This window comes from Molothrus aeneus, chromosome 27 (genome assembly GCF_037042795.1).
Source record: "Molothrus aeneus isolate 106 chromosome 27, BPBGC_Maene_1.0, whole genome shotgun sequence".
NCBI lineage: Eukaryota > Metazoa > Chordata > Aves > Passeriformes > Icteridae > Molothrus > Molothrus aeneus.
This window is the reverse complement of record NC_089672.1, coordinates 2,303,927-2,330,690: the sequence shown is the minus strand read 5'-3', so window position 1 is coordinate 2,330,690 and position 26,764 is coordinate 2,303,927. Positions and strand designations below refer to the sequence as shown.

Genomic DNA, 26,764 nt, shown 5'->3' with positions numbered 1-26,764 from the left:
TCGTGGCTGCCACACCGAGCGTCCCTCAGGGATGAGACCCCACAAGCTGCCCCCGAGCACCGCCAGGAAAGGCAGTGACAGCTCTGAGGGCTTTGCCTGAGGGATCCTCGGAGCTGTTCCTGTGCCGAGCCAGGCACGGCAGCACCGCACTGCACCTGCTTTGCCGGCTGTGTGAGGGATCCAGAGCCACAGCGGAGCCTGGAAATGCCTAAACTGGAGCCTGGCAGAGCTGGTTGATGTATTCAGCATTTTCTGGAGGGTTCATGGTGGGAGGAACGGGGCCGCCTCTGATCTGTGCCTGCCCACGTCACAGCTTTTGTCACACAGCCACAGTGGGTGAAATACAACCCCCAAACTCAAAATGTGAGTCAGCTTTCCTGAGTCTTCTTATTTATGGACAAAAAAATTATGAACAATTCTATTGATATCACAAAGAAGTTTTAAAGTCCCTGGGTACTAACAAGCAGCCAAGAGCCTGTCCTTGCTGCAAGGTGCCCCCACTGAAGGGGCTGTGGGATCCAGCCCCTGGCACCGGCATAGTCTGGGGGGCTCTGAGGAAACGCTCATTCCGTGCCAGTATCGGTGGGAAAACTTCACTGTTTGGAAGTTTTTGTAAAGTTTTGAACTTGGTAGGAAAACTTCACGGTTTGGAAGTTTTTGTGAAGTTTTGAACTTGGTAGGAAAACTTCAGGTGCCCTTGGGCCCAGCCTCTGGAGGTGCGGTGGGAGGATGGTGACCTCCTCCTTTTCCTCCAGCTCAGATCCTCTGCACATAATTCCCAGGGAAAAGCCCTTCTTTGCCGTGCAGGTGGCCTTTCCACCAGCCAGAAGCATCTGGGGAGGGAGAAGACAATCAATCAATCAGCTGTGCTGCCAGCAGGGCAGGGAGAGGAGGCGGGCAGGGCAGGAGCCTGGTACCTTCCATCAGGATGTCAATGACATCCCCCACGTTGAAGCTGAGCTCGTCCACGTCCTGCCCGATGTACTGGTACAGGGCCCGGCAGCGCGGCCCCTCCGCCCTGGGCTGCGGCTTGGGGCGCCGGGCTGGGGGCGGCCGCTGGCCCACGCTGCGGCGGCGCTGCACCCTGTGGGCGGGAGGGATGGGGTCTGCACCGGCAGGGCACCGGGATGGCATGTGCTGCTTCCCCTGCACCCACACAGCCATGGGATGGCATGTGCTGCTGTCCCTGCCCACCCTGCACCCACACAGCCATGGGATGGCATGTGCTGCTGCCCTCTGCACCCACACACCCATGGGATGGCGTGTGCTGCTGCCCCCTGCACCCACACACCCATGGGATGGCATGTGCTGCTTCCCCTGCACCCACACACCCGTGGGAGGGCATGTGCTGCTGCCCCCTGCACCCACACACCCATGGGATGGCATGTGCTGCTTCCCCTGCACCCACACACCCGTGGGATGGCATGTGCTGCTGCCCCCTGCACCCACACACCCGTGGGAGGGCATGTGCTGCTGCCCCCTGCACCCACACAGCCATGGGATGGCATGTGCTGCTGCCCCTGCCCACCCTGCACCCACACACCCGTGGGAGGGCATGTGCTGCTGCCCCCTGCACCCACACAGCCATGGGATGGCATGTGCTGGGGCAGGATGAGCTGCCCACCCTGCTGCCCCACACCAGTGGGATGCTCCATGCCTGCAGGTGGATTCTCCCAGTTCAGGGATTGGGGGAACTGGGGCAGGATGAGCTGCACCCTCTTGCCCATCCTCAGGTGCTCTCTGCCTGCAGCTGGGTGGTCCCAGTTCAGGGACTGGGAGGACTGGGGCAGGATGAGCTGCCCACCCTGCTGTTCCCCACCCATGGGATGCTCTGTGCGTGCTCTCCCAGTGCAGGGACTGGGAGGACTGGGATGCACAAGAGCCTGGGAGATGTGTCCTGCCAGCAAAGCCAGGGCGCATCCCCTGTCACCGAGGAGGGGACACATCTGGTCCCCTCCTTAGAGGGAAAGCATCTTGCAGTGCTGGTAGCAGTGCGAGAGGAGGATGGGGCAGGGACAGGGACGTGGGACAGGACCTACCCGGCCACGCCCTGGTCGGGCACGTTGAGGAAGTCCATGTTGTGCTCGGATGGGGGCCGTGCCTTGGGCTGGTGGCCGGCGCTGCGGGCGGGAAGCGCCGCGGCCGGGGGGCCCCGCGTCTGCTTCTGGGGCATCCTGTAGGTGTCCCTCTGTGCCCGGCCATCCCCGCGGGGGATCTGGGGACCCCCGTTCCTGCAGGCTCCTGGAACGGCCCATCCCAGGAGGGTGCATTACAGGGGGGCCATGCACAGCCTGCACCCCCTGTATCCCCCACCCCGTACCCCCTCCTCACCTCTGGGTGCTGATGGGGCACTTCGGGAAGGTGCGGGACACCTGCTGCCACCTCTGCCCTGTGCTGCTCCCTTCCTTGTGGGCTCTGGGGGGACACAAGCCCCCCGTTACGTGACAGTCCTCACAGCCAGCTGTAGGGGCTGTCCCCCCATTTGAACCCTGTTCCCCGAAGGTCCCATCACCAGAGCAGAAATGGGGGAGACACAAACCCCACAGGGTACACCCAGCTCACCCCAATGCTCCCAGGCCTCCAGCTGTGCCCTGTGACCCCAGTGCTCCTGTGTCCCCCCTCTGCCACCCCCCAGTGCCCGGGCACTCACTGGCATTCCTGGGGAGCCCATCCCCGATGCTGACCGTAAGGGTTTTGCCTCCAGCTTTGAGGGCGGCCACGTCGCCCTGTCCTCTGACGAAGGTGACGTTGCGGGTGCCACCGCCGCCCCAGCCCTCCTTCTTCACCCGAAACTGTAGTCTGGGGGCAAGACAAGCCATGAGGCTGCGGTGACAGGACCCTGTCCTGCTTTGTCACCTCTCCTGGCCTCTATCCTTACGTGTCCTTGAAGGAGAGGGGCAGCTTGGAGCGGGTGATCTCCTCGAAGCGTTTGCACAGGAGACTGATCAGCTCCGTCTTGAAGATGGACTCCAAGAAGTTGTCGGCATCATTCTCATGGAGGATGAAGAAGTCGTCCTGCCTGGTGCTGGAGGAGCAACCAGGGGTGTCAACCCCACCAAGGCTGGTTCCACCTGGGCTGGGGGGGATTTGGAGACCCCACAGGGCTTGGGTCCACCCCAAGGAAATTTGAAGGGCGATTTGGAAAACTCCCTGGCTTCCCAAAGCACCCATGGGGAGCCCCCTCCTCAGGGCTGCATGAGGGACTGGGGAGCAGCAGGGCATGGAGAGAGGGGAAGGCCAGCCATGGGGAGAGCCCCTGGTGAGGGACACACCTCAGCGAGACGCCGCTCACTGCCTGCAGCTCCACCTTCTTCTTGAGCACCTCCTTGATCTGCCCCTTCTCAGGCCCCTTCTTCACCTTCTCCCGCCCGATCAGGTAGAAGTACTTGGGGGTGAGAATGAAATCCCGCTTGATGGGCTGGGAAAGGGCAGGAGAAAGGGGGTGAGGGGGCATTGCTGGCGGGGCACAAACCCCACAAACACACATCCCACCTGAGGGAAGCCACCAAGAGCTGCAGCAGCCCCAGGTGTGTCCCTGCACCTTGAACCTCCGGTCGTATTTGGTGACGGAGTCGGCGAAGTCGATGCGCTCCCGCTTGGCCAGGAACTGCCGCAGCTCCGGCCGCTCCTCCATGCCCAGGTAATCCCCCACGAAATTCCTGTTGATGCTGTTCCTGCGCCTCTCTTTGAAGTTGTAGAGGATGCTGGCAGCTGGGAGGGACCCCAAAGAGGTGCACGTCTGACATGGCTCTGTGCTGGTAGCTCAGAGCCCCCCCAAAACGTGACACGAGTCATGGCAGCAAGAAATGGGGCTTGTTTTATGCCACGGGAGGAATCCCAGCTGCTTGAGCTTGGCTGGTTTTGAAACCCATTAACTGCCTTCAAAAAACCTCGTGCTGTGGGAGGGAGGGATGGACCCTGCTGTTTTCTGGGTTTTCCTCCTTGATTTTTCCTGCTTGCTTGGGAGGGTAGGAAAACTTATGATGGGGTCAGTGACTTGTCCCATCCTTTTGCCATTGTGGGAATCAGCCTCTTCCCACAAACACCAGCTCACCCCAGTTACTCCCCTCCATCCCTGTGCAGGCCATGAAATGCAGAGTGAGACAGCACAAGGCTCCCAGGGCTGGAAATAGGAGCAGGAAATCCGTGCTCTCCTTTCAGACTGGGGAAAAATTCCCAACAACTCACAGGCCGGTTCCTCCATCACCTAATCATGTTAGTGCCATGATTAGGAGCCAGGCTGCTGCTCTCACAGCTGGGCTGTCCTAGTGTAAAAGCACCCTAAAAGGGCTGCTGGGGTGGCACTGTCCCCGTCCTTGTCCAGCCTTACCCTCCTCTCTCATCTGCTCGTATTTGCGGATGGCCACGTGCCGGCGCCAGGCCTTCTGGATCACCCGGGCAAAGCTGTCAAATTTCCTCTCCCGCATCTCCTCGAGCAGGAAGAGCTGCGAGGGACAGGCAGTGCTGAGCCAGGACACCCCAAAAACCCCTCCCCAGTGATGCCCAGCCACGGGCAGTGCCCCCCAGGAGTCAGGGCCACCCACCGACTCGGGGTTCTTGACGAACACCTTGCTCCTGCCCATCTGGTACTGGTCTGGGTCCATGTTGACCGAACGCAGGAGGTGCTGCACCCCTTGGCGCTCATCCCCGCGCCACGACGGCCACGTCTCGGGGGTGAGGATGGCATAGCTGTGGGGACAGAGCAGGCTCACAGAATCCTACAATAGTTCAGGTTGGGAGGGACCTTAAAGCCCATCCAGTCTTGCCATGGCAGGGACACCTTCCACTGTCCCAGGCTGCTCCAAGCCCTGTCCAACCTGGCCTTGGACACTGCCCTGCTGTGGGCATCCTGTGCCAGGCCTTCCCCACCCTCCCAGGGAACAATCCCTTCCCAATATCCCATCCATCCCTGCCCTCTGGCAGTGGAAGCCATTCCCTATGTCCTGTCCCTCCATGCCTTGTCCCAAATCCCTCTGCTGCTCCTTTTAGTCCCTGCAAAGGGGTCTAAGGTCTTGCCCAAGCCTTCTCTTCTCCAGGTTGAACACCCCCAACTCTCTTCACCTGCAAAGCTGTGCCAGGGCCTCCCACACCCTCCTCTCCTCCTGAGGAGGTGCTGTGGGCTCTGCCAGCCCCGTGCCAGTGGCCACTCACCGTTGCAGGAACTTGTGGAAGAGGCGGCGGTAGGCGAACCCTGCCCGGCGCACCCGGATGTTCTCCTTCAGCCCCAGGTACTCAACCTGGTGCTTCACCCTGTGCAGCAGGGAGGGACAATGTGGGATGATGACAGGTTAGGAGGGCACCTAAAGGTGCACCTAAAGAGGACAATGTGTCCCCACTTGTGCTCCCTGGGTTAGTGGACAGCTCAGAAGAACCAGCACAGGGCTGCAGTTTTTGGAGGAAAGCTGGTCCTGGCCACATCTCTATGGCTGGGTCCCATTCCTGGGCTCTGTGGGCTCCCTGTTACCTGCTCTCCTCCCAATCCCGGGGTTTCTTGGTCTCATTGGGTTTGATGCAGCGGATGTAGTGTGGGGTGCACTTCATGAGCGTGTTCACCAGGTCATTGGCCTGTTTCTGGTGCAAGGATTGACCTCTGTAGCATCAAAGGGGGTGGTGGGAGCACTGCCCCTGCCACCTCCCCAGAGGCAACTGCTGCTCTGCAGCCCACAGGACACACCTTGATTTTGGAGCCTGCCGTAGTCGGCCGTCCCTTTTTGTCAGAATCAAGTTTTTCTGGGAAAAGCATCCGGATGAAACCACTGGAAGGGAGGGGACAGTCCCCAGGTGAGAGCTGCCAGCATGGCCTGGGCTGAGGCCAGCTGGGAAATCCTTTACAGGAGGGCTGAGTGCCATGTTCCTGACCACCCCCAGGAGCTGGAGCAGGAGCAGGAGCAGGAGCAGGGGCACGGGCAGGAGCAGGGGCAGGGGCAGGGGCAGGGGCAGGAGCAGGGGCAGGGGCAGGAGCAGGGGCAGGGGCAGGGGCAGGAGCAGAGCTGGTGGATGACCCTGCTCTGCCCAACCCTGCAACCCTGGGATGTCCCTGATGCCCATGGAGCCATGCAGGACTGAGCACCCCAACCCACAAAGGCAGGACCAGCCTTTCAGATCTGCATGTTGAGGACTCTGCCCTCTTCCCCAGCCCTTTTGGGGTGCCCCAGCACTGCCAGACTCACTATTCACTGCTCTGCATGAGCTCAATCAGGTCGGTGAAAAGCACGTCCCGGTTGCGCTCGCAGAAGCCGTTCACATCGTAGGACACCTGAGGACAGGAGGGGACCTCAGCTGCGGTGGGTGGGGCTGTGGGGTGTAGGGTGGGGGCTTTGGGGTGCCCTACCCACCTTGCCAGCATAGTGGTGGATGACAAAGCCCGAGCTCCAGCTGTTGAAGTGCTCGTGGGTGCCCACGGCTGCCTGCAGCTTCTGCAGCAGGGTCTGGTCGGCGCCCTCACCCGTGGCGTGCATGGTGGCACACACATCATCCAGCACACTCATGATCCCAGGAGGGTTCTGCCACAAGGAAAGGGGAGCCATGGGTGTGGCAGGGCCCAATCCTGCACCTGGTCACAGCTGCTTCATGCTGAGCCACAGCTTAGTGCTGGTGCCCTCACATGGGTGCTGGAAGTGTCCAAGACCAGGCTGGACAGGGCTTGGAACACCCTGGGATAGTGGGACAAGATGATCTTTATGGTTCCTCCTAACCCAAACCAGTCTGGGATTCTTTGCTGCTTGGCACCTCAACAACCCATGCAGCCCCTGTCCCTGGGTGCCTCTGCTCCCCAAAAAGCCTCCCCAGCAGAGGGGACCCCACTCACCAGCTTGTTCTCTATCAGGTCACACACCACCTTGTTGTTGAAGTACTGGATCTGCGTCCACTTGATCCCCTCCTGCACATATTCCTCCTGGGGAAGCACAGGGAGAGCTGGGTGGTCCCCGAGCCCCTGGGATGTGCTGCAGACTCCCTGTTCCAGCTGTGGTGCTGGGGAGGAGGAGGGTGCAGGAATTGGGGTGCTGGCACAGCCCCACAGCCCAGAGCCCCATACCTGCTCTGCCTTCAGGGTCAGCTCGATGAAGATCTGCTGCAGCTTCTCGTTCACAAAGTTAATGCAGAATTGCTCAAAGCCATTTTTCTGCATGAAAGATGGAAGAGAAAATGGTGCTGAGTTGTCCTTTGCTCACAGAAACACAGAATCACGGAATAATGAGGTTGGAAGAGACCTCTAAGATCATGGAGTCCAACCTATGCCCTAACACCTCAACCAGACTATAGCACCAAGTGCCATGTCCAGTCTTTATTTTTAAACACATCCAGAGATGGTGATTCCACCACCTCCCTGGCAAGAGCATTCCAGTACTTTATTATTCTTTTGGTGAAAAATTTCTTCCTAATATCCAACCTATACCTTCCCTGATGTAGCTTGAGGTGGTGTCCTCTGGTTCTGTCAGTGCTGCCCAGTGGAAGAGACCAACCCCACCTGTCTCCAACCTCCCTTCAGGAAGGTGTAGAGAGCAATAAGGTCACCTCCTCTTCTCCAGGCTAAACAACCCCAGCTCCTTCAGCTCCTCTGCCTCATCATGGGGACCCCAACCAGCAGTGCTTGGGTGCTACTCCAGGCACCCTTCTCAGGGCCACCTGACCCAGGTGCTGTCCTTGCTGTGGGAGCAGGGCAGGACATTCCCAGCCACACACACCTGGAATATCTCAAAGCCGTAGATGTCCAGCACCCCGACGCTGTACTCCTCATTCGGCTTCTGCATGGCCCTGTTGATGGACTGTGGGGACAGAGGGGACAAACTGGCTGCAGGGCGGTGGGCTTGGCCATTCCTGGGGCAGGGGGTCACCATCCCCTCTGAGGCCCACACACCTCCACCAGGAAGTCGAAGACACGGGCGTAGAGCCCCTTGGCCAGCGCGTCCCGCGTGTAGGCCGCCTGCTCCACGTTGAGGGTGACGGTGATGGACTCGGAGCGGCCGCCCCACTTGCTGTCCATTTTCCTGCTGGTGACCTTCTCGTTGAGGCGCTCCTGGTCGACCCCCAGCAGGTAGGCAGGGAAGGCCAGGGCTGGGCAGAGTGGGGCTGGTCAGGGCTGTGTTGTCCCCACCTGGCTCTGGCCATGGTCGAAACCCTCGGCCCCATCCAAGTGTGAAGGACAGCAGTGGGACAATGACAGGGAAAAGTGACACCTGTCCCAAAGCAACATCTGGCATCTGTCCCCTGGCTAATCACGCTCTGGCTGAGCCATTTACTTGCTGCCTCAAGTAAAGTTCGTAGTGAGTTGCAAGCTCATTGATGTGCATTGGTTATGTACCGGAGCCTTAGGCAGAGGCCTGTTGGTTAGGGCATTTAGCTGTTACCTACAGTATCATGGGATCAAAGCCCATCTGTCTAGTAAATTGGAAGGTCCTAGCTTAATTAAAGCACCTGAGTTGCATTTAGGGGATGCAGGGTAATGGCCTGTGGACTTTAGCAGAAACTAGAGGGTTTAACTCTTGTTTAAGGCTTTGAAGGCCTTCGGTTTAGGTCATCCTAAGTTTCATAGATAATGGTAAGGATTATAGGGGAGATAGGAAGGAGGATGATGGACATGGTGGTTAAGATAGCAATTACAATGCCTGGTGCTGGTGCTGCTTCCCTCCTCTGCCAGGGGATTTGTCACACAGCCAGCTTGCCACTCATTCCCGAGGCTCCCCCCAGCTGTCCCCTGCAGCCCCATGGCTACTCACAGTCAGCATTCTCCACCCGGGCGTAGTTGCCCTCCTCCCTGAAGCTGATGTTGCCCAGGTGCAGGATCCCTGCCACGATCTGCAGCACCAGCTGCTGGTCCTCACCACGGATGCCAATGACCTGCATGGCATTCTGGGGGTGCACAGACCCCGTGAGCCCCCACCCGGCCCCAGAGCTTTTGGGGACTCCCCTCCCTCCCAGGCACTCACCATGGTCTCATGGAAGTCGCTGCGGTCATCTGTGCCCTCCACCTGGTAAGTGTCTGTCTGGTTCAGGTAGAAGTAATAATCTGGGCTCATGATGCCCAAATTCTGCCTCTGCTCTTGGGATGCGCCTTGGATGAGCTGGGAGGGGACAGGGGGCTGTGGTCAGCCAGCTCCTGGTCCCCCCTTGCAGCCCTGGTGGCTCCAGGCCACCCCCATACTGTCACCATGATATTTTCTGAATAATCCTTTTGCCAGGATTTTTCTCTTGAGAAGCTGAGGGGCCTCAGAAATGAAATGTAAACAATGATTATCTGCTGCTGTGGAATGCAACAGGTGGGTCTGTGATTGGTCTCATGTGGTTGTTTTTAATTAATGGCCAATCACAGTCCAGCTGCCTCGGACTCTCTGGCCAGTCACAAGATTTTATTATCATTCCATTCCTTTCTATTCCTTGCCAGCCTTCTGATGAAATCCTTTCTTCTATTCTATAGTATAGTTTTAATATATAATTTTCTTTTAATATCATATAAATCATAAAATAATAAATCAGCCTTCTGAAACATGGAGTCAAGGTTCTCATCTCTTCCCTCATCCTGGGACCCCTGAGACCACCACCACATTTGGTGACCCCAAGTGAAGAAAAATTCCACATTTGGTGACCCCGAGTGAAGAAAAATTCCACCCCATACCTGGTAGTAGATGTGGAAATTCCGCTCGCACTCGTTCTGGCTCACCACGCGCGACTTCTCCAGCAGGAAGTTGGAGATCTTGCCCCCATCAGGTTCTCCGCCCCGGCTGAACTGGATCTCAAAGTATTTCCCCTGCTCCAGCACAGATCCTGCTCAGAGCTGTGGCCCTGCCTCAGGGGTTCCTCATTCCCCCCAAGCCCTTCCCCACCACAGCAGGAGCTTTGTGGGGTGTGCAAACCCTGGCTGAAGGCTTCATGGTTTATGTGGAGACCTCATTGCCCCCTCAACTGCCCAAAAGGAGGTTGGAGCCCCATGGGGTCGGTCTCTTTTCCCAGGTAACAGGAAACAGGGTCAGAGGAAATGACCTCACATTGCCCCAGTGGAGGTTTAGATTGGATATGGGGAAAAATTCCTCCACTGAAAGGGTGGTCAGGCACTGGAACAGGCTGTGCTGGAGTCACCATCCCTGGAGGGATTGAAAAGCTGGATGTGGCACCTGGGGACACTCAAGGCAGTGTTGGGGGAATGGCTGGAGTTGATCTAAAGGTCAGCCTTGAACCCAACTGGTTCAATGATTCTGCTACAGCGCTGCCCCCTGCACCTGCCCCGGTGTCACAGACATCTTTTATGGAAAATCCTTTCCTTAGGATTTTTCCTCCTGAGAAGCTGAGAGGCCTCAGGAACAAAATGTAACCAATGATTATCTGCTGCTGTGGAATGCAACAGGTGGGTCTGTGATTGGTCTCATGTGGTTGTTTCTAATTAATGGCCAATCACAGCCCAGCTGCCTTGGACTCTGTCTGAGCCACAAGCCTTTGTTATCATTCTTTCTTATTCTATTCTTAGCCAGCCTTCTGATGAAACCTTTTCTTCTATTATTTTAGTATAGTTTTAATATAATATATATAATAAAATAATAAATCAGCCTTCTGAACCATGGAATCAGATCCTCATCTCTTCCCTCATCCTCAGACCCCTGTGAACGCGGTCACACCCTGGCACTTACGAAGCGGCTGGAATTGTTGTTCCGGACAGTTTTGGCATTTCCAAAGGCTTCCAGCAGCGGGTTGGACTGCAGGATGATGTCCTTCACATGCTGGGGACAGAGGAGGGCAGGGCTCAGCCCTGCTGTGTCCCACTCCAGGCCTGGGGACACACCTGAGCCTTTGTGTCCCCAGTCCTGGAGCGGCTGCTCCGTGTGCCACCACTGGCCCCCATCAGGGGGATTTTGGGGACCAGGGTGGTGGGGATCAGTTGGGGGGTGAAATGATGAGTGGCAGGGGGAACAACAGACCCACCTGGACTTTCTCCCCACCGCCAGACACTTTGGAGATGTAGCCCATGATGTATTTTGCTGCCACCGTTTTCCCAGCTCCGCTTTCTCCGCTGTGCAAAGGGCAAAGCAGAGCAGATGTGAAACCCACCAGAGCCACCCATCCCTTGGGGGGGCTTTGGGGTGGGTCCTGGAGCAGGACCAGAGGATGACAGTGAATTCTGGGGACTGTGCCATCCCCACAGTGGGTCTGTGGGGAATCTGGGATGGGGCTGCCCAGGGGGATCAGTGTGAGCAGAGCGTGGCTCGGTGAGGAGATGTTGAATTTGTTGTCACCGGGTTTAGAAGTGGAGGAGGGGGACTTGGGAGCCTCAGAGGGAAGTCTCCAGCCTTGCCCCACATCCTGACCATTTCCCTTGCAACACTGCCCTGCAGAGCTGCATTGCACAAGGCTCTGGGGCTCTGTCCCTGCCTGGGACACCCCTGGTCACAGCCTTGCCTGGTGCTTGTGGCCCAGAGGGTCCCTCCAGACACCCCAGAGCCCAGGAGCCAACTCTCCAGCTGGGAAACCCTGGGCTGGGGTGAAGGGCTGGTGGGGACAGGTGTCCCCAGGGGCAGTGCCAGGCCGGGTGTGGCCCAGTGTCCCCCAGTACCTGATGATGACACACTGGTTCTCCCCGTCGATCAGCATGTTCCGGTACATGTTGTCAGTCAGGGCGTAGATGTGGGGGGGATTTTCATACTGGGCCTAGCCAGGGGACAGGGACAGCAGGGCTGAGCACAGGGCAGCCCCCAGCTCCCCTCCCCAAATCCCCTTCACTGCCCACAGGGGAACCAGCCCCTTCACAGTGACCCTAAACAAGGGACAAGGACAGCAGGGCTGAGCACAGAGCTCCCGAAACCCCCTCACTCTGCCCATGTAGGATCAGCCCCTTCATACTGACCCTAAACAAGGGACAAGGACAGCAGGGTTGGGCTCAGAGCAACCCCCAAATCCCCATTTTCCCCTCACTCTGCCCATATGGGAGCCACTCTTCACACTGACCCTAAACAAGGGATAAGGACAGCAGGGCTGAGCACAGAGCAACCAACAAATCCCCAAATCCCCCTCACTCTGCCCATGTGGGAACCAGCCCCTTCACAGTGACTCTAAACAAGGGACAAGGACAGCAGTGCTGGGCACAGAGCTCCCCAAATCCCTCTCACTCTGCCCACGTGGGGATCAGCCTCTTCCCACAAACACCAGCTCATCAGCAGCGAGTCTGGTGATTTTTAACCCCCCCTCCTCCTTGGGAAGGGCTGGGGCAGAGCCACTCCAGCTGCATTTTACCATCTTTGGGTTTCTTTCTGTGCATTTCTGAGCTGAATTCCCCAGGATTTGCTGCAGGGAGCACTGACCCCTGCAGCAGCCGAGGGGCTGTGCAGCATGGGGACCCTCAGGGGACGCCCCTGGGGGATGTTTTGCACAGATTTAACCCCCGATTGCCCGCGGGGCAGCCTCACCGCGCCCTGGTACAGCTCGATCTCGCGGTCGGTGAAATACGGCATCTGCTTGAAGGGGTTCACAGAGATCAGCACGGGCCCGATGTAGGTCTGGGCAGCAGGTCAAGGGCCATGTGTCCCTTCTTGTGTCCTCCCTTCCCAGTGCCCAGTCCCACCCCGGGGGCAGGAAGGTGGTTATGGGGTCCCTGGCACGTCCAGGGATGGCACAAGGGGGCATTTCCAGCCTGGCACAGGCAGAGCTGCCCTGCTGCCCTGACTTGGGGCACTCCCAGAGCTCCCTCAGCCCCTGCAGTGTGATGGGTGCAGGAGCATCCCCTCAGCTCCCTGCTCTGGCTGGGGATCGGCTCTAAAACCTCTCCAGCATCCCTGGAATTCGCTCTCTGCTCACCCTCCATCTGTGGCTTTTCCAGCAGGAGCCCACCTGATTTTACATCCAGGGAAACTGAGGCACGGAGAGGAGAGGAATCACAGCTCCTGCCTTTCCCTGCCCACCCTGCTGCCTTTTCTGCAGCATCCCCGAGTCACTCAGTGCATGGAAAAGCAGGGAATTGCAGCAGGACAGGGGTGAGCCCCTGGCTGGGTGAGGAGATGGAGGGTGGGGATGGAGCAGGTGGGGTTATCCAAGCCTTTGATATCCTATTTGTGTCCCAAACAGGGGGAGGGTGGCCAGAGGGCAGGAGGAGGGAGCTTTTCTGGGAAATGCAAAAGCTTGGGATGTTGAGTCATGACTGGACAGAGCCCTGCGCGCAGCAGCACAGCAAAAAAGGAAGGGAGAGGCTGCATGGGGTATTGTTCCCCTCCAAAAAAACCAAATCAAAAACCCCAAAAAAGCCAACCCCACACGCATGCAAAGCCCCAGGGCTGCGGGGGGAGGTGGCTGAGTCACAGCTGGGACAGCATCTCCTTGTAAGGACAGGGCCACATCCCCACATCCAGGGGTGTGGGCACAGCCTCAGCCCTGCTGCCAGCCCTGCTGTGCCCTGTGTGCCCCTTGGGCTCTGCTGTGCCCTGTGTGCTCTGTGTGCCCCTCAGGGCTCTGCTCCTTGTCCCCAGCAGTGACAGCCACCCCAGGGCACTGAGCTGGACACGTCCCCAGGCAGGTGTGGGGTGAGCAGGGCTTGGGGACACATCCCTGTCCTCCTGCAGAGCTGTGGTGCCCGGCAGTGCCAGCTGGGCTGCAGCAGCTCAGTGTCCCCTGTGCTGGCATCACTGGGGACCAGGGGTGGCACCTCCTCCCCTGGAGGGATCCAACCCTGCTCCATCCAGGGTTTGCCTGGATTTGGGGGGTTCAGAGCAGCCAGGACACGCTGGGGGCGTCGCTGGGGGTGGGTGACAGCAGCAAGGGACAATGTCACTGCTTGGGTGGCAGGAACACACCAGGAGCAGGGGGAGGGGATGCTGAGGGGCTTTGTGGCTACAAAGGAAGGAGCAAAGTGGGTCCTGCAGCATGGCAGGAGGGGGGGTTTGGTTGTTGTGTCTGTGCCAGGCACAGCTCAGCTTGGGAACTGTGACATTCCCACAGATCTGTCCCCACAGGGCACGGACACGCTGTCCCATGTCCTGACAAAGCCTTGGAGCCCATCCCTGCCGCTCCCTGTGCCTGGCCCCGCCGCCTGGGGAAGGATACAAAGATGAAATCATCCATGAAACGCTTCTTGAGGTTCTCCACGATGGCCTCCTCGGAGATCTTGGACAGCAGCACCATGTCATCCACGCCGCTCTGCTTGACATTGTGGCTCTGCCAGTGGAAGCGCTCCTTGCTGCCCTGAGGGGACAACGGGGACACAGCGGCTGTGCCAGGGCCACCTCGGGCCACCAGGGCTGGCTCTGACCCCCCCGAGCTGCCCCCAGCCCTGCCTGGCTCAGCCCTCACCCCAAACTGGGGTTTGACCCAGCAGATCCCAAAATTCAGAGCACTGGGGCTTGTCCCAGCCCCCTGGAGCCCTCCTCAGCTCCTGGCACCCTCAGAGGAGCAGACAGGACCTGCCCCAGCCCCTGCTCCTCACCAGGGTAATGAAGGACTTTTGTTGAGGCACAGACTGATTATGAGACAGAGCAAGGCAGGGGAAGGGTGGTGGTGGCATCCTCTGCACCCCCACATCCTCCTTGCAGCCTGTGTTCCTCTTCCTCCTGCCCAGGGAGATGCCAGCAGCCTCTGCCCAGCTCTGTGCCCAGCTCTGTCCCCAGCTTGTCACAGGCATCTTTGATGGAAAATCCTTTCCTTAGGGCTTTTCCTCCTGAGAAGCTGAGAGGCCTCAGGAACAAAATGTAACCAATGGTTATCTGCTGCTGTGGAATGCAACAGGTGCATCTGGGACTGGTCTCATGTGGTTGCTTCTAATTAATGGCCAATCACAGTCAGCTGGCTCAGACTCTCTGTCCGAGCCACAAGCCTTTTGTTATTCATTCTTTCTTATTCTATTCTTAGCCAGCCTTCTGATGAAATCCTTTCTCCTATTCTTTTAGTATAGTTTTAATGTAATATATATCATAAAATAATAAATCAAGCCTCCTGAAACATGGAATCAGATCCTCATCTCTTCCCTCATCCTCAGAGCCCTGTGAACACGGTCACACCAGCTCTGTCCCCAGCTCTGTCCCCAGCTCTGTCCCCAGCCCCGTTCCCCGGGGGCTGGGCTGTGATTTCAGCCTCGTGGGGTAAACAAGGGAGCTGTGAGAGGGGGAATTCATCGTGCAAAACCACCCAGAGGGCTCCCCTTGGCCTCGATGTCCCCACAGACCGGCTGGGCACAGCTGTGGTGGCCGCTGGCCCCTGCAGGAGGGGACAGGGACCAGGCTGAGGCCCCTCCTTCCCCACCCCCGCGGTTCCTCTTTCAGCCCCCAGGCTCCTGTCACTGATTTCACTTCTCCCCCATCAGCCCTGGCCTCTTGCTCTCTCCATTTCCCTTTTCTTCTGCTCTTCCCCTTTTGCTTGATTTCCCTGCAGGCTCTCAAGATTTCAAGGCCCTGCATCCCCACACCTTTGCAGTCTCTGATTGTCACCAGGTGTCCCCAGCCCCCCTCAGACACCTGGGGTGTCTGTCACTGGGCTCTGCAGCCCCAAGCATCCCCTATGGGCCCCTCTCCAAACCCCAAATTCCAGCCAAGCCCATGCAGCTGCTGAAGGGGCTTTTTGGTGTTGTCCCACCACCTTTTTTGGGGTCATCTCAAGGGGCTCAGGGGGTCCAGGGCTGCTCTTGCAGCCTGAAATCACCCAGGGAGCTTCTCCTCTTCCTTTTCAAGGCCTTTTTCTTGCCTTCATCCTAATATCCCCTAGGAAATGCAGCTGGAAAAGCACAGGCAGGCTCAGGCAGCCTCTCCAGGTCACTGTGGTGTCACCCAGGGAACTGCAGGGACCCCAGGAGCTGCCCAGCTTCACCCCAGCCCCTGGGCTTCAGCAGGAGAAAAGTGCCAAGAGCCCCTGGGCAGCCAAAGCACTCAGTGCCCTGTCCCCAGCACCCCAATGCTGCTGGCACAGGCACCCAGGGCTGCTGCTCGAGGCCAAATGAAGGCAAAAGGAGAATTTCCTGCACCAAGAGCTCACAGGTTTTGAGCTGACACCCAGAGATTCTCTGTCAGCTGCTCAGAGGTGTCAGTGGTGAGTGTGTCTTCACCTCCTCTTCCTCTGAGGCTTTTCTGGCTCTTCTGTGGCACCTGGTGCAGCCCAGCTGGGAGGAAAGCACCAGCTCAGAGCTGGTAAATGAGGGGTTTGCCATGATCTGCAGAGCTCTGGGTGTTCCTGCCTGCTTTCCCTGAGCCTCTCATGGGGTTTGCAGGGCCAGGGTTCACTAAAAAATCAGAGTAAAGTCAGGATGAAGGGGAATTAGGATCCCTTAAAGCTCTGGTGTTGCCCCAGCTCGGTACCCAGAGAGCTGCCATGGGACAGAGGTGACATCTGCAGCTGCAGGTGACATCCCTGTGGGGAGTGGGAGCACCAGTTAATTTGCTTCCAGAGGTTTGGGGCAGCAGTTTCTCCATCCCCTGCTCTGTCCAGTCCTTTGCTCTAGGGAAGGGCACCTGCCCCAAGCCATTCCATCCTCCTGCCAAGCAGGAGAAGTTTTTGTCCCCCCTCCACCTTCCAGGTGCCCTTTGCAGCCCCTGTGCTCGAGGGACTTTGCTCCAAAGGGGGCAGGTGACACACGAGGAGCCCCTCAGTGCTCCAAAGGGGGCAGGTGACACACGAGGAGCCCCTCAGTGCTCCAAAGGGGGCAGGTGACACACGAGGAGCCCCTCAGAGCTCCAAAGGGGGCAGGTGACACACGAGGAGCCCCTCAGAGCTCCAAAGGGGGCAGGTGACACACGAGGAGCCCCTCAGTGCTCCAAAGGGGGCAGGTGACACACGAGGAGCCCCTCAGTGCTCCAAAGGGGGCAGGTGACACACGAGGAGCCCCTCAGTGCTCCAAAGGGGGCAGGTGACACACGAGGAGCCCCTCAGTGCTCCAAAGGGGGCAGGTGACACACGAGGAGCCCCTCAGTGCTCCAAAGGGGGCAGGTGACACACGAGGAGCCCCTCAGCACCCCCAGCTGTGGGATGGGCACTGTCCCCACCCCTGTGCCTGGGGCCAGGATGCTCCTGACTCTCAGATAGGATCTCTGGGCAGGGAGGGGAGCAGCCCTTTCTGTGGCAGCACTTTGAAAACATCATGTTTTCTTCAAAGCTGTGGGTTAAACCACGGAACAACCCTACAAGCCTGAGCAAGGAGCAGATGCAGCCCAAGGCGGCACCTTTTGAGTCAAGACAGCCCAAGCCCAGGAGCGTTTGTCAAAAACCTCCAAAACCACCGGAAGGCTGAATGGAGCAGCAGGTTTGTCACACCACTGTCACAGGCAGGGCTGGGGTGTGGATGGGGCTGGCAGGGGTCAGGGCCATGGCTGCAGAGTCCTTTGGTCCTCCAGGAAGCCACAGAACATCTTCAGGTTCTGTGGAGGGGGGGACGGTGGAAGCGTCCTTGGGCACAGCATCTGAGCAGCCTCTCAGAGGTGACAGCCACAAGCGTGGGTGGCAGGAGGTTCAGTTTCAGCCTGGTCACTGTCCCCTTCCTGTCTGGGTGGAAATAGCTGGGACACATCTGCCCGAGGATGCAGGAAGCAGAGCTGAGAGCTGTGGCAGCTCCTCACCCCCAGTTCTGAGCATCTTCCTAATTCTGAGCCCTTTCACCTTCCTCTTCTGCCTCCACAGCAACTTCCACAAGTGGCTGTTGCCCTCCCTGCAGCCCCTGTCCCCTGACCATGGGGACCAGCACCCAGAGGGTCCCTCTTAGCCTGGGGGATGCGGCTGCCACCCCCACCCCACCCTCTGCCCCAGTGGGGACACAAATTCATCCTGTGGGTACCACAGCAGCGACAGCAGCACCCAAACCTCTGTGTGGCAGCACACACCCATCCCCTGCTGCTCCCCACCCTGTCCTGGGGGTCACCAACCCCTGTGTCCCACCCATGGCCTCTCTGAGCCCTGTCCCCAAGCTGGGGAGCACTGTCCCCTCCCTGGCAGGGACATGGGGCAGCTCCAGGGCTGAGGTGGCAGCGGTAGGAGGTGACAGCCTGAAGGGCCCGAGGGGAGCAGGGTGGGGCCCTGCTGGCACTCACCATGGTGTCCCTGTGTCCCTCCCAGACAGATGCTCTTGGCTCCTGTCACCAACAGCCCGGGGCCATCCTGGAGCACTCGGATTTTGTCTTTCTGCTGTTACCAAGATTGTCACGAGTAGTCTTCCCTCCCACTTCCTCATTTTGCACCCTTCGTTCGTGGGGGGTGGGGAGGACAGTAGCAGCTTTGCTACCAGGGACTTGGGGGTGGCCCTGCCCGGGGTGTCCCCACCTCTGCAGCTGCTGCTGGGTGAGACAGGATGCAGGACAGAGCCCAGCAGGGATGCTCAGAGCCTCGGTGACCTCTCCCCTCACCCTGCTGGATGTCACCTGTCCAGCAGTGGCCAGTCAGTTCTTGGAGATGGTTTTAGGAATGAGATGCTTTTGGTTGCATATTTTTCGTTGTTGTTTTTTTGGGGCTTTTTTCCCCCCCTCCACTTGAGATGCAGAGAAAAGTGAGGTTACTACAGGAAACTGAGGTCCTGAGACAGTTCTTGGCCACCCTGTCCCTGGCAGAGTTACAGGATGGTTTGGGTTAAAAGGGACCTTGAAGCCCATCCAGTGCCACCCCTGCCATGGCAGGGACAACTCCCACTGTCCCAGGCTGCTCCCAGCCCTGTCCAGCCTGGCCTTGGGCACTGCCAGGGATCCAGGGGCAGCCCCAGCTGCTCTGGGAAATCCATTCCAGGGATGGATTCCACAATTCCTGATTGCCAAGATCCCATCCAGCCCTGCCCTCTGGCAGTGGGAGCCATTGCCTGGCTCCTGTCCCTGCAGGCCTTGTCCCCAGTCCCTCTGCAGCTCTCCTGGAGCCCCTTCAGGCCCTGCCAGGGGCTCGGAGGTGTCCCTGGAGCCTTCTCTTGTCCAGGTGAGCACCCCCAGCTGTGCCAGGCTGGCTCCAGAGCAGAGGGGCTCCAGCCCTTGCAGCATCTCCGTGCCTCCTCTGGCCTGGCTCCAGCAGCTCCACGTCCTCCTGCTGCTGGTGCCCAGGGCTGGGGCAGCTCTGCAGGTGGGGTCTCACCTGAGCACAGGGGCACAGGGGCAGAATCCCCCCCCCCCCCGCTGGCCCAGCCCAGCATCACCAACATGGGGAGGGTCTCTGTGCCATGGGGGAAATTCTTCCTCCACATCCTAAAGCAGCTCTGGGTGAATCCCCACCTCTCCCACTGCTCTGCTTCCCAAGGAAAACCCTCCCCTGCTTCCAAACCCCTCTATTTGGGGTGGGTTGTGGTGCTGAGAGTGCCCAACCCTGTCACAGACATCTTTTATGCAAAATCCTTTCCGTAGAATTTTTCTTCCTGAGAAGCTGAGGCCTCAGGAACAAAATGTAACCAATGATTATCTGCTGCTGTGGAATGCAACAGGTGCATCTGGGATTGGCCCATGTTGGATGTTTGTAATTAATGGCCAATCACAGCCCAGCTGGCTCAGACAGAGACCCGAGCCACAAACCTTTGTTATCATTCTTTCCTATTCTATTCTTAGCCAGCCTTCTGATGAAATCCTTTCTTCTATTCTTTTAGTATAGTTTTAATGTAATATATATCATAAAATAATAAATCAAGCCTTCTGAAACATGGAGTCAGATCCTCATCTCTTCCCCAATCCAAAAACTCCTGTGAACACGGTCACACAACCCCAACCCCAGGCTGGAGGAACACAAGTGGGAGCAGAGGCTGTGCCCCGGATCGTAGCTACTCCTTTATTATAATTCATGCCTTACGTCGCTCCTCCTCAGAGTTAGTATGTTAAACATTGGTCAGTAGGATATATATCGATATAAAAATGGTGAAAACACCCCCTCCCCTCACCCAAAACCATCAGAACTGGAGCATGGCACCAGGAAGGAAGAGAAACGAGGTTTGCTGAGCACCAGAGAAGCTGCGATCGGCCGAGGAGCAGGTGGACACAAAAATGGAGCTGGGAGAGGAACACACGGGGGCTTTTCTGGGGGAGAAGGGGACTGTCCCCTCCCTGCACCACAGGGATGGCCCCAAGGGAACAAAACACGGCTCTGGACAAAGCTTTCCCATCGCTGTGATGTGGAAAGTCCTGAAAATAATCGTCATCATTACAATTACAATGCCAACAAAAAGCTTTGGAGAGTTGAAGTCAGGTCTCCTCCACAGGCTGCCCGTGAAGGAGTTGGCCCAGGTTTGGCCACCAGGTGACCTGGAGGAATTTCAAACCTGCTCTTTTCCCATCTCTGGAGGCCTCCTGTGGGCAGAGGGGTGGGTGGCACTGGGACTGGCACCTCGAGGCCACAGCCACACGTGGCCAGGCTGCCTTTGGAGGCAAAGCACCTTTTGGAGGCAAAGCACCTTTGGAAGTCAAGCACCTTTGGAAGAGAGGCTGAGGCTGTCTCTGGGGTGCCAGGCCCTGGGGACACTGTGCCAGGCCCATTCTTGTCCTGCACCCTCCTGTGCTTCTCTCCCTGAGCCTGGCACAGCCTCGATGCCCATGCAGGGACTGCAGCCCCCAGCATGCCTCTGCCCCCAGCTCAGGGGTAAAATCTGGTCCTAAAAGTGACAAGGGCAAACAGGGGAACAGCCCAATCCAAGCTGGTGGCTATGGGAGTTTAGAGAACCCTCTCCCAGTTGAACTGAGGGTGTCACCCTCAGCTCACGGGGTGACCTGATCCCAGTCCTGAGGTGACAGGGTGCAAACCAAGGGACAAAATCCCTGCTCCAGCCCCACTCCCCACAGCAGCTCCTCTTCACCCATCACCCAGGAGCCACAAGCCACGCTGGCCACCCCAGGCACCTGAACCCTCCTCCCTGGCTCCCCTGGGGTCCCGAGGGAAGGGCAGCAGCCCCTGGAGTGCCCAAGCCCCGCGATGGTGCCCTGGGGACACAGAGCAGGATGAGGCAGGAGCGGGGAGAGCGGTGCCGCCTCCCCCAGCGGGACCTGGCTCCGCTACTAATAAATAACAACGTCAGAATTTCAAGTAAAGTCCCTGCTCTGCCCAGCTCCCCCCTCTCCCAGTGCTCATCCAGCTGGGGCTGCAGTGGTTGAACTGGGATCCTGCCTCTGTCAAGCTCGGGGGGCCAAGGGGGTCTGTGGGGGACGGGTTTAGGTGACGCCCGTGGGAGCGTGACCGGAGTCTGTGCGGGAGCCAGAAGAGGTTCCCTGGGAGGGCAGGGCCCTCCAGTGAAGCTTTGGCCTTCCAGTTTTGCCACGGGGGTCCCGCTGTGTCCCGCTGTGTCCTAGTGGCCCTGGCAAGTTTTACAGCACATCTGTCGGAAGTAGGTCCGGCTGCAGAACTTGAACTTGAGGACCAGCGGGCAGTAGGCCACCTTGTTCACATCCTTGCACTCTGCAGGGGACACAGAGGGGGGAGCAGGGTCACAGACATGCAGCCACATTTCTCTTCACAGAGAAAAGCAAGGCACAGTTCTGCCCAAGAATATTTCTGGGTTTCACGTTCTCTGAACCTCAGAGAAAGGAAAAACAATTCTTATCATTTGCTGTGCCTGTGTTTGTGCCAAAGTGTCACAGACATCTTTTATGAAAAATCTGTTTTTTAAGATTTTTCCTCTTGAGAAGCTGAGGACTCAGGAACAAAATGTAAACATTGATTATCTGCTGCTGTGGAATGCAACAGGTGCATCTTTGATTGGCCTCATGTTAGATGTTTCTAGTTAATGGCCAATCACAGCCTAGCTAGCTCAGACAGAGTCCAAGACAGAGCCTTTGTTATAATTCTTTTCTATTCTATTCTTAGCTAGCCTTCTGAAGAAATCCTTTCTTCTATTCTTTTAGTATAGTTTTAATGTAATATATATCATAAAATAATAAATCAAGCCTTCTGAAACATGGAGTCAGATCCTTGTCTCTTCCCTCAACCTGAGACCCCTTGTGAACACCATCACACCAAAGCAGAATGTAATATGGAGATGGTTTACCCAAAGTGGTGGTGTTTTGGTTCCTTGGCCTGTCAGGGCCAAGTGTGTGTGTGTGTCATGACAAGTCATGAGATTCTGTGCAGTTGTGTGCAGAGTTGAGTGCTTGGCAGATTCAGTTTAGATGTAATGTAATATACTATAGAATAATGTGGTATAATAAAGTAATTAATTAGCCTTCTGATAAGATGGAGTCAGATGCATCATTTCTCTCCCCTTTGTCGTGGGTTCCCTGCAAGTTTGAAAAGTGGTGACCCCGACGTGATGAGAACGTGCAGCCTTCTGCTCTGGAGTCAGATGCATCATTTTCTGTCCCTTTGTTGGAGGTTCCCTGAAAATTCGATAGAGCCAGGCTGAGAAGATCCTGGGGGAGGCTTTGTCAGGGAGCTGAAGATGCAGCTGTGATGAAGAAACTGCTGAGGACCTCACCTAATGAAAATCTGTCTTTGCCAGGGTGCAGTTCCTGCATGTGGCACTCACATTCTCTGAGCACAGAGACATAATTCTCTCTCCCAGGATTTTTCCTTGGAAGGCAGTGAGAAGCACAGAGAGAAGAGGAGAAAACAATTCTTATCCCTATTCACTGCTCCTGTTGTTTTGCACCTGTGGAATGGGTTATGGAGATTGTTTACCCAAAGTGATTTGTCAATTGGATTCTGCTGAGGATTGTTTTGTTTCCTTGGCCAGTTGGGTCAAAGCTGTGTCCTGACTGTCTCAGACAGTCACGGTGTTTTCTTTAGTATCTTTGTAGTATAGTATCCTTTTAGTATGTAGTATAGTATAGTATAGTATAGTATAATATAGTATAGTATAGTATAATATAATATAATGTAATATAGTATAAATGTAATGTAATGTAATGTAATGTAATTTAATGTAATATAGCAATTGTTCAGCCTTCTGAATCATGGAGTCAGAGCACATGATTCCCTGGCTGGGGGATTGCCTGTTTCTACAACACCTGCATTTCTCAAGATGGAGTTCCTTCATTTCTCGGGGTCATGGCACACCAGGTTGGCCTGGGACCACTCAGAGGGGACCAGAGCCACAGAATGGCCACATTTTCAACAGAATGATTTGGGTTGGAAGGGACCTTAAAGCCCACCCAGTGCCACCCTCTGCCATGGGCAGAAACACCTCCCACTATCCCAAGGTGCTCCAAACCTCATCCAACCCAGCCTTGGACACTTCCAGGAGGGGGTCTCCTACTCTGGAGCCCAAATCTAGCTTCCATGTCCCTGTCCCCAGTGGGACACGTGTCCCCTCTGCAGAGACCCCACCTGTACTCCTGGCACTACACCCCATGGACCAAGTGCTCTGTGCTGTGGGAGGGGGGTGAGCTCTGATGCTGGGCACCTTTGGGGGGACATGTGGGACCCCCCCTGTGCTGTGTTTGGGCCTCTGGGGTCTCAACATGGCCCCACCCCACACTCTGCCATGTGGGAGTTGTGTCAGGCAGTGCCAGGGCAAAGAACCTGGGTGCCATCTTCAGCTGGGCCAGAGGTATGGGTGGAAGGACCTTAAAGATTAAATTTTTCACCATCTGTCATGGTCAGGGACCATCTCCCACTGTCCCAGGCTGCTCCAAGCCCTGTCTAGCCTGGCCTTGGGCACTGCCAGGGATGCAGGGGCAGCCCCAGCTGCTCTGGCCCACCCTGCCAGGGAAGGATTCCTGCCCAATATCCCATTCTCCCTAAATTTTATAAATGTTGGTCTATTAGCATATTGGAGTTCATTGTCCAATTCCAGCCCCCGCCCATACAGTCCCAACCTTCTTGTTTTTCTCTCTTCAGCCCATGTTGTTTGTGCTCTTGGGCCTGAGACTTGGATCATTTGTCCTTGGTCCCCAGCTGGAGAAGCCTGGTCTTGGACACTTCCAGGGATGGCATCTCCCCACCCCAGAGCCCAGCTGGTGCTGTGCTGGCTCCAATGTCCCTGTCCCCAGTGGGACACATGTCCCCTCTGCATCGCCCCTCACCTTCAGGGTTGTCTGTGGGCCCCGACTCGCACTTGGTCTCGCACTGCTGCATCCCAGGGGGCTGCAGGGCCTCCACGCACTCCATGGACGGCTGCCCGGTGTGGGCCAGGCACTGGACGGATCTCCTCTGCTGGCCCAGGCCACACTGGGCAGAGCACTGTGGGGACAGCACAAGGGAACTGCCAGGGCCACCAGCAAGGTGACAGGAGCAGGCACAGACAGGGGTTAGGGGGTGCAAAGGGTGCTGGAGGGGGTTGTTCCTTCCCTTCTTGGCATGAGTGAGTGATGTGGCCCTGCATCCCAAAAAAGCTTGGTTTGATTCTGCAGGGCTCAGGGAGGATCCTACATCCAGCCCTAAATCCCTGGCCTTTCCCAAACCTCCTGCACCCCAACATCACCCTGCAGCTCGAGGGGTGCTCAGGGTAGGGAGTGTGGCTTCAGCTCCCTTCACAGAGAGCAGCAGGCACAATTTCCCAAAGATTTGTCCTGGGAAATGCAGCAAGAAACCTCAAAGAAGAGAAAACAATTCTTATCTCCACTGGCTGCTCCTGTTTTTGCACATGTGGAATGTGTTATGGGGATTGTTTACCAAAAGTGATTTAGTTAATTGGACAATAGTAAAAGTTGTTCTGAGTGATTAGCCAATCATCCAAAGCTGTGTCCTGGCTGTCTCAGACAGTCATGGGTTTTTCTTTAGTATAGTATCTGTTTAGTATAGTTTTAATATAGTATTACTGCAATATAGTATAGTTTTAATAAAACAATTGTATAGTTTTAATATACAAGTAAGAATATATATACATATATATATACAAGTAAGTATATATATAGTATATATAGTATATATATAGTTTTAATAAAACAATTGTATAGTTTTAATATAGTATTACAGTAATATAGTATAGTTTTAATAATACAATTTTTTCTGAATCATAGAGTCAGATGCTAATCATTCTCTGCATCAGGGGCTCCCTGAATTTGATACTGGGAGAACTGCCAGGGTCACCCCACTGGGCTATGGGGGGACCAGCAGTGGCCCTGCTTGGCAATAGGACCAGCCCACCGCTGCTGACACCCAGCCACCCATGGGGACCCTTCAATGACTTCTGTGGGGTCCTGCCAGGCCTGGGACACCCCCAGGGTCACCACAAACGAGCCAAAAAAGGGGGAAAAAACACTGCCATGGGTCCCTGGATAGTTGTGGTGGCCACCCAGGCTCCTGCTGGCCCATGAAGGTCAGGATTTGAAGGGCTGGGGAGGCTCCTCCTGCCATCCCCCCGTGGGGAGGGCTGTCCCTACCTCTCCCCACTCGCCGGTGACCCAGCGGGGTGGGGGGCAGCGCCGCAGGTTGCACCGCATGCTGGTGGGGGGCTTGGTGGCCTCGTGGCACTGGGAGGTGGGCAGGGTGACGCTGTGGTCGCCGCTCTTGCACAGCACAATGCGGTGGCGGAAGCCGGGCCCGCAGCTCGGGGTGCACTGCAGGGACAGGGGACACGGTCAGGGAGGGGACAGAGGCAGCTCTGGTTCCTCCCCTTGCTGCTCCCACCTCTCCTGGCTCCTGAGATACCACATTGTCACACTCGATAGTGTCACAGTGATTGGCACTGTGCTCCTGGAGCAGCGCCCTCAGGGAGGGGAGAGACTGTGTCAATCACAGAATCAGAACATCCTGAGCTGGATCCCACAGGGATCATTGATCCAGCCCCTGTCCCTGCACAGCCACCCCAAGAACCCCACCCTGAGCAGCCCTGGGAGCTCCTGGAGCTCTGGCAGCCTTGGCACCATTCCCTGGGGAGCCTGGGCAGTGCCCAGCAGCCTCGGGGGGCAGAACCTTGCCCTGAGCTCCATGCCAAGGCCTGGCCCAGCTCCAGCCCTTGCTGGGCTCCTGTCCCTGTCCCAGAGCAGAGCTCAGCCCCTGCCCCTGTGCCTGCCCTGGGCAGGAGCTGCAGCCCCTGAGGAGCTCCCTGCAACTGCTGCTACAACCAGCCCCAGCACCCTGTAATAAGGGGAAGGCTTAGATGCAACTGCCAACCCCCCTAAAACAAAGCACGACCCTAAAAATAAAACAAATTCTATCATAAATTCCTACTCGGCCTCTCTCCGAGATCTATGGCCTGAAAAACCATTGTTACAAAATTTAACTACAGGAATGCCAAGTGCCCTCAGCTGAATGAGCCAAGTGCCCCCAGCTGCTCCTCAGCCCCTTCCCCAGCTCCGTGTCCCTCCTTTGGGCACTCGCCTCCGACCAGTCCAGGGCCACCCACTCAGGAGGACACGTTTGGTTGTTGCAGGGTTCCAGCATCTTGGGCCGTGGCTGGCTGCAGGAGGCATCATCCAGGGTTTTCTCCTCGCTGGCAGAGATCTTCCTCTTGCAGAAGACGCTGCGGGTCCGGACGCCCTCGTTGCAGCTGCGGCTGCACTCGGACCAGTTCCCAATGGCCCAGCTGGGGATGGGGAACAGCAGAGCTGGGTTGGGCTGGGCTGGGCTGGTCCCCAGAGCCCTGCACTTGGCCCTGGCCCTTCTGCAGCCACAGCCTCCCAGGCAGCTCTGGCTGAAGCACTGAGTCCCTGCGCATCTTCCCCTTCAGGAGAGGAGCCAGGGAAGGGCTGGCACAATTCCTCACTGAATATCTGGGACACAGAGGAGAAACCCCCACCCCATTCCTCAGCAGAGCTGCAGTGTCACCAGTGGGGGCTGTGACTTGGGGATGGCAGCCAGGGGGGAATTTCACTCTCTGCTACCCATGTCTTCCTCCCTGGCTCCCTGCCTGTGCTCCAGGTATTTTGGATTAAGTCTTTTTTCTTTTGACTTAGAGATGGGGTAACTGAGAGGTGTTTTAAAAAATTAAATTAAAAATTTTAATTTTAAATTTTTAAATTTTCATTTTAAAATTTAAATTAAAAAAATTAAT

General features: G+C 56.8%; 2 protein-coding genes across 2 annotated transcripts in view; both read right to left on the bottom strand.

The window, feature by feature from the left end:
- Positions 1–362: 362 nt before the first annotated feature.
- On the bottom strand, positions 363–18,080 carry MYO1F (myosin IF). The gene is made up of 28 exons (XM_066566228.1): positions 17,976–18,080; positions 14,017–14,154; positions 12,390–12,479; positions 11,540–11,634; positions 10,912–10,999; positions 10,620–10,709; positions 9,614–9,745; positions 8,928–9,062; positions 8,718–8,850; positions 7,859–8,055; positions 7,686–7,766; positions 7,037–7,123; positions 6,809–6,895; positions 6,336–6,503; positions 6,171–6,256; positions 5,675–5,756; positions 5,465–5,571; positions 5,152–5,250; positions 4,545–4,689; positions 4,331–4,445; positions 3,542–3,711; positions 3,273–3,418; positions 2,879–3,025; positions 2,651–2,799; positions 2,332–2,415; positions 2,040–2,241; positions 918–1,084; positions 363–833 (listed from the first exon to the last, which is right to left on the bottom strand). The coding sequence occupies exons 1-28, from the start codon at positions 17,976–17,978 to the stop codon at positions 757–759; spliced, it is 3,300 nt and encodes a 1,099-aa protein (XP_066422325.1). The 5' UTR covers positions 17,979–18,080; the 3' UTR covers positions 363–756.
- Positions 18,081–19,662: 1,582 nt separating this feature from the next.
- The window catches only part of ADAMTS10 (ADAM metallopeptidase with thrombospondin type 1 motif 10), a 63,446-nt gene continuing 56,344 nt past the window's right edge, over positions 19,663–26,764 (bottom strand). Inside the window, exons 21-24 of the mRNA XM_066566198.1 lie at positions 26,092–26,296; positions 25,152–25,328; positions 23,853–24,009; positions 19,663–21,288 (exon numbers count right to left, since the gene is read on the bottom strand). Coding sequence (XP_066422295.1) covers positions 21,179–21,288; positions 23,853–24,009; positions 25,152–25,328; positions 26,092–26,296 — 649 coding nt within the window. The 3' untranslated portion in view covers positions 19,663–21,178. The remainder of the gene's footprint in view (positions 21,289–23,852; positions 24,010–25,151; positions 25,329–26,091; positions 26,297–26,764) is intronic.

Coding starts and splice junctions, on each gene's coding strand:
- MYO1F (XM_066566228.1), bottom strand. Junction 6,896..7,036: donor TGACCCTGAAGGCAGAGCAG/GTATGGGGCTCT, acceptor GTGCTTCCCCAG/GAGGAATATGTGCAGGAGGG. Junction 6,504..6,808: donor ACCTGATAGAGAACAAGCTG/GTGAGTGGGGTC, acceptor TCCTTGTGGCAG/AACCCTCCTGGGATCATGAG.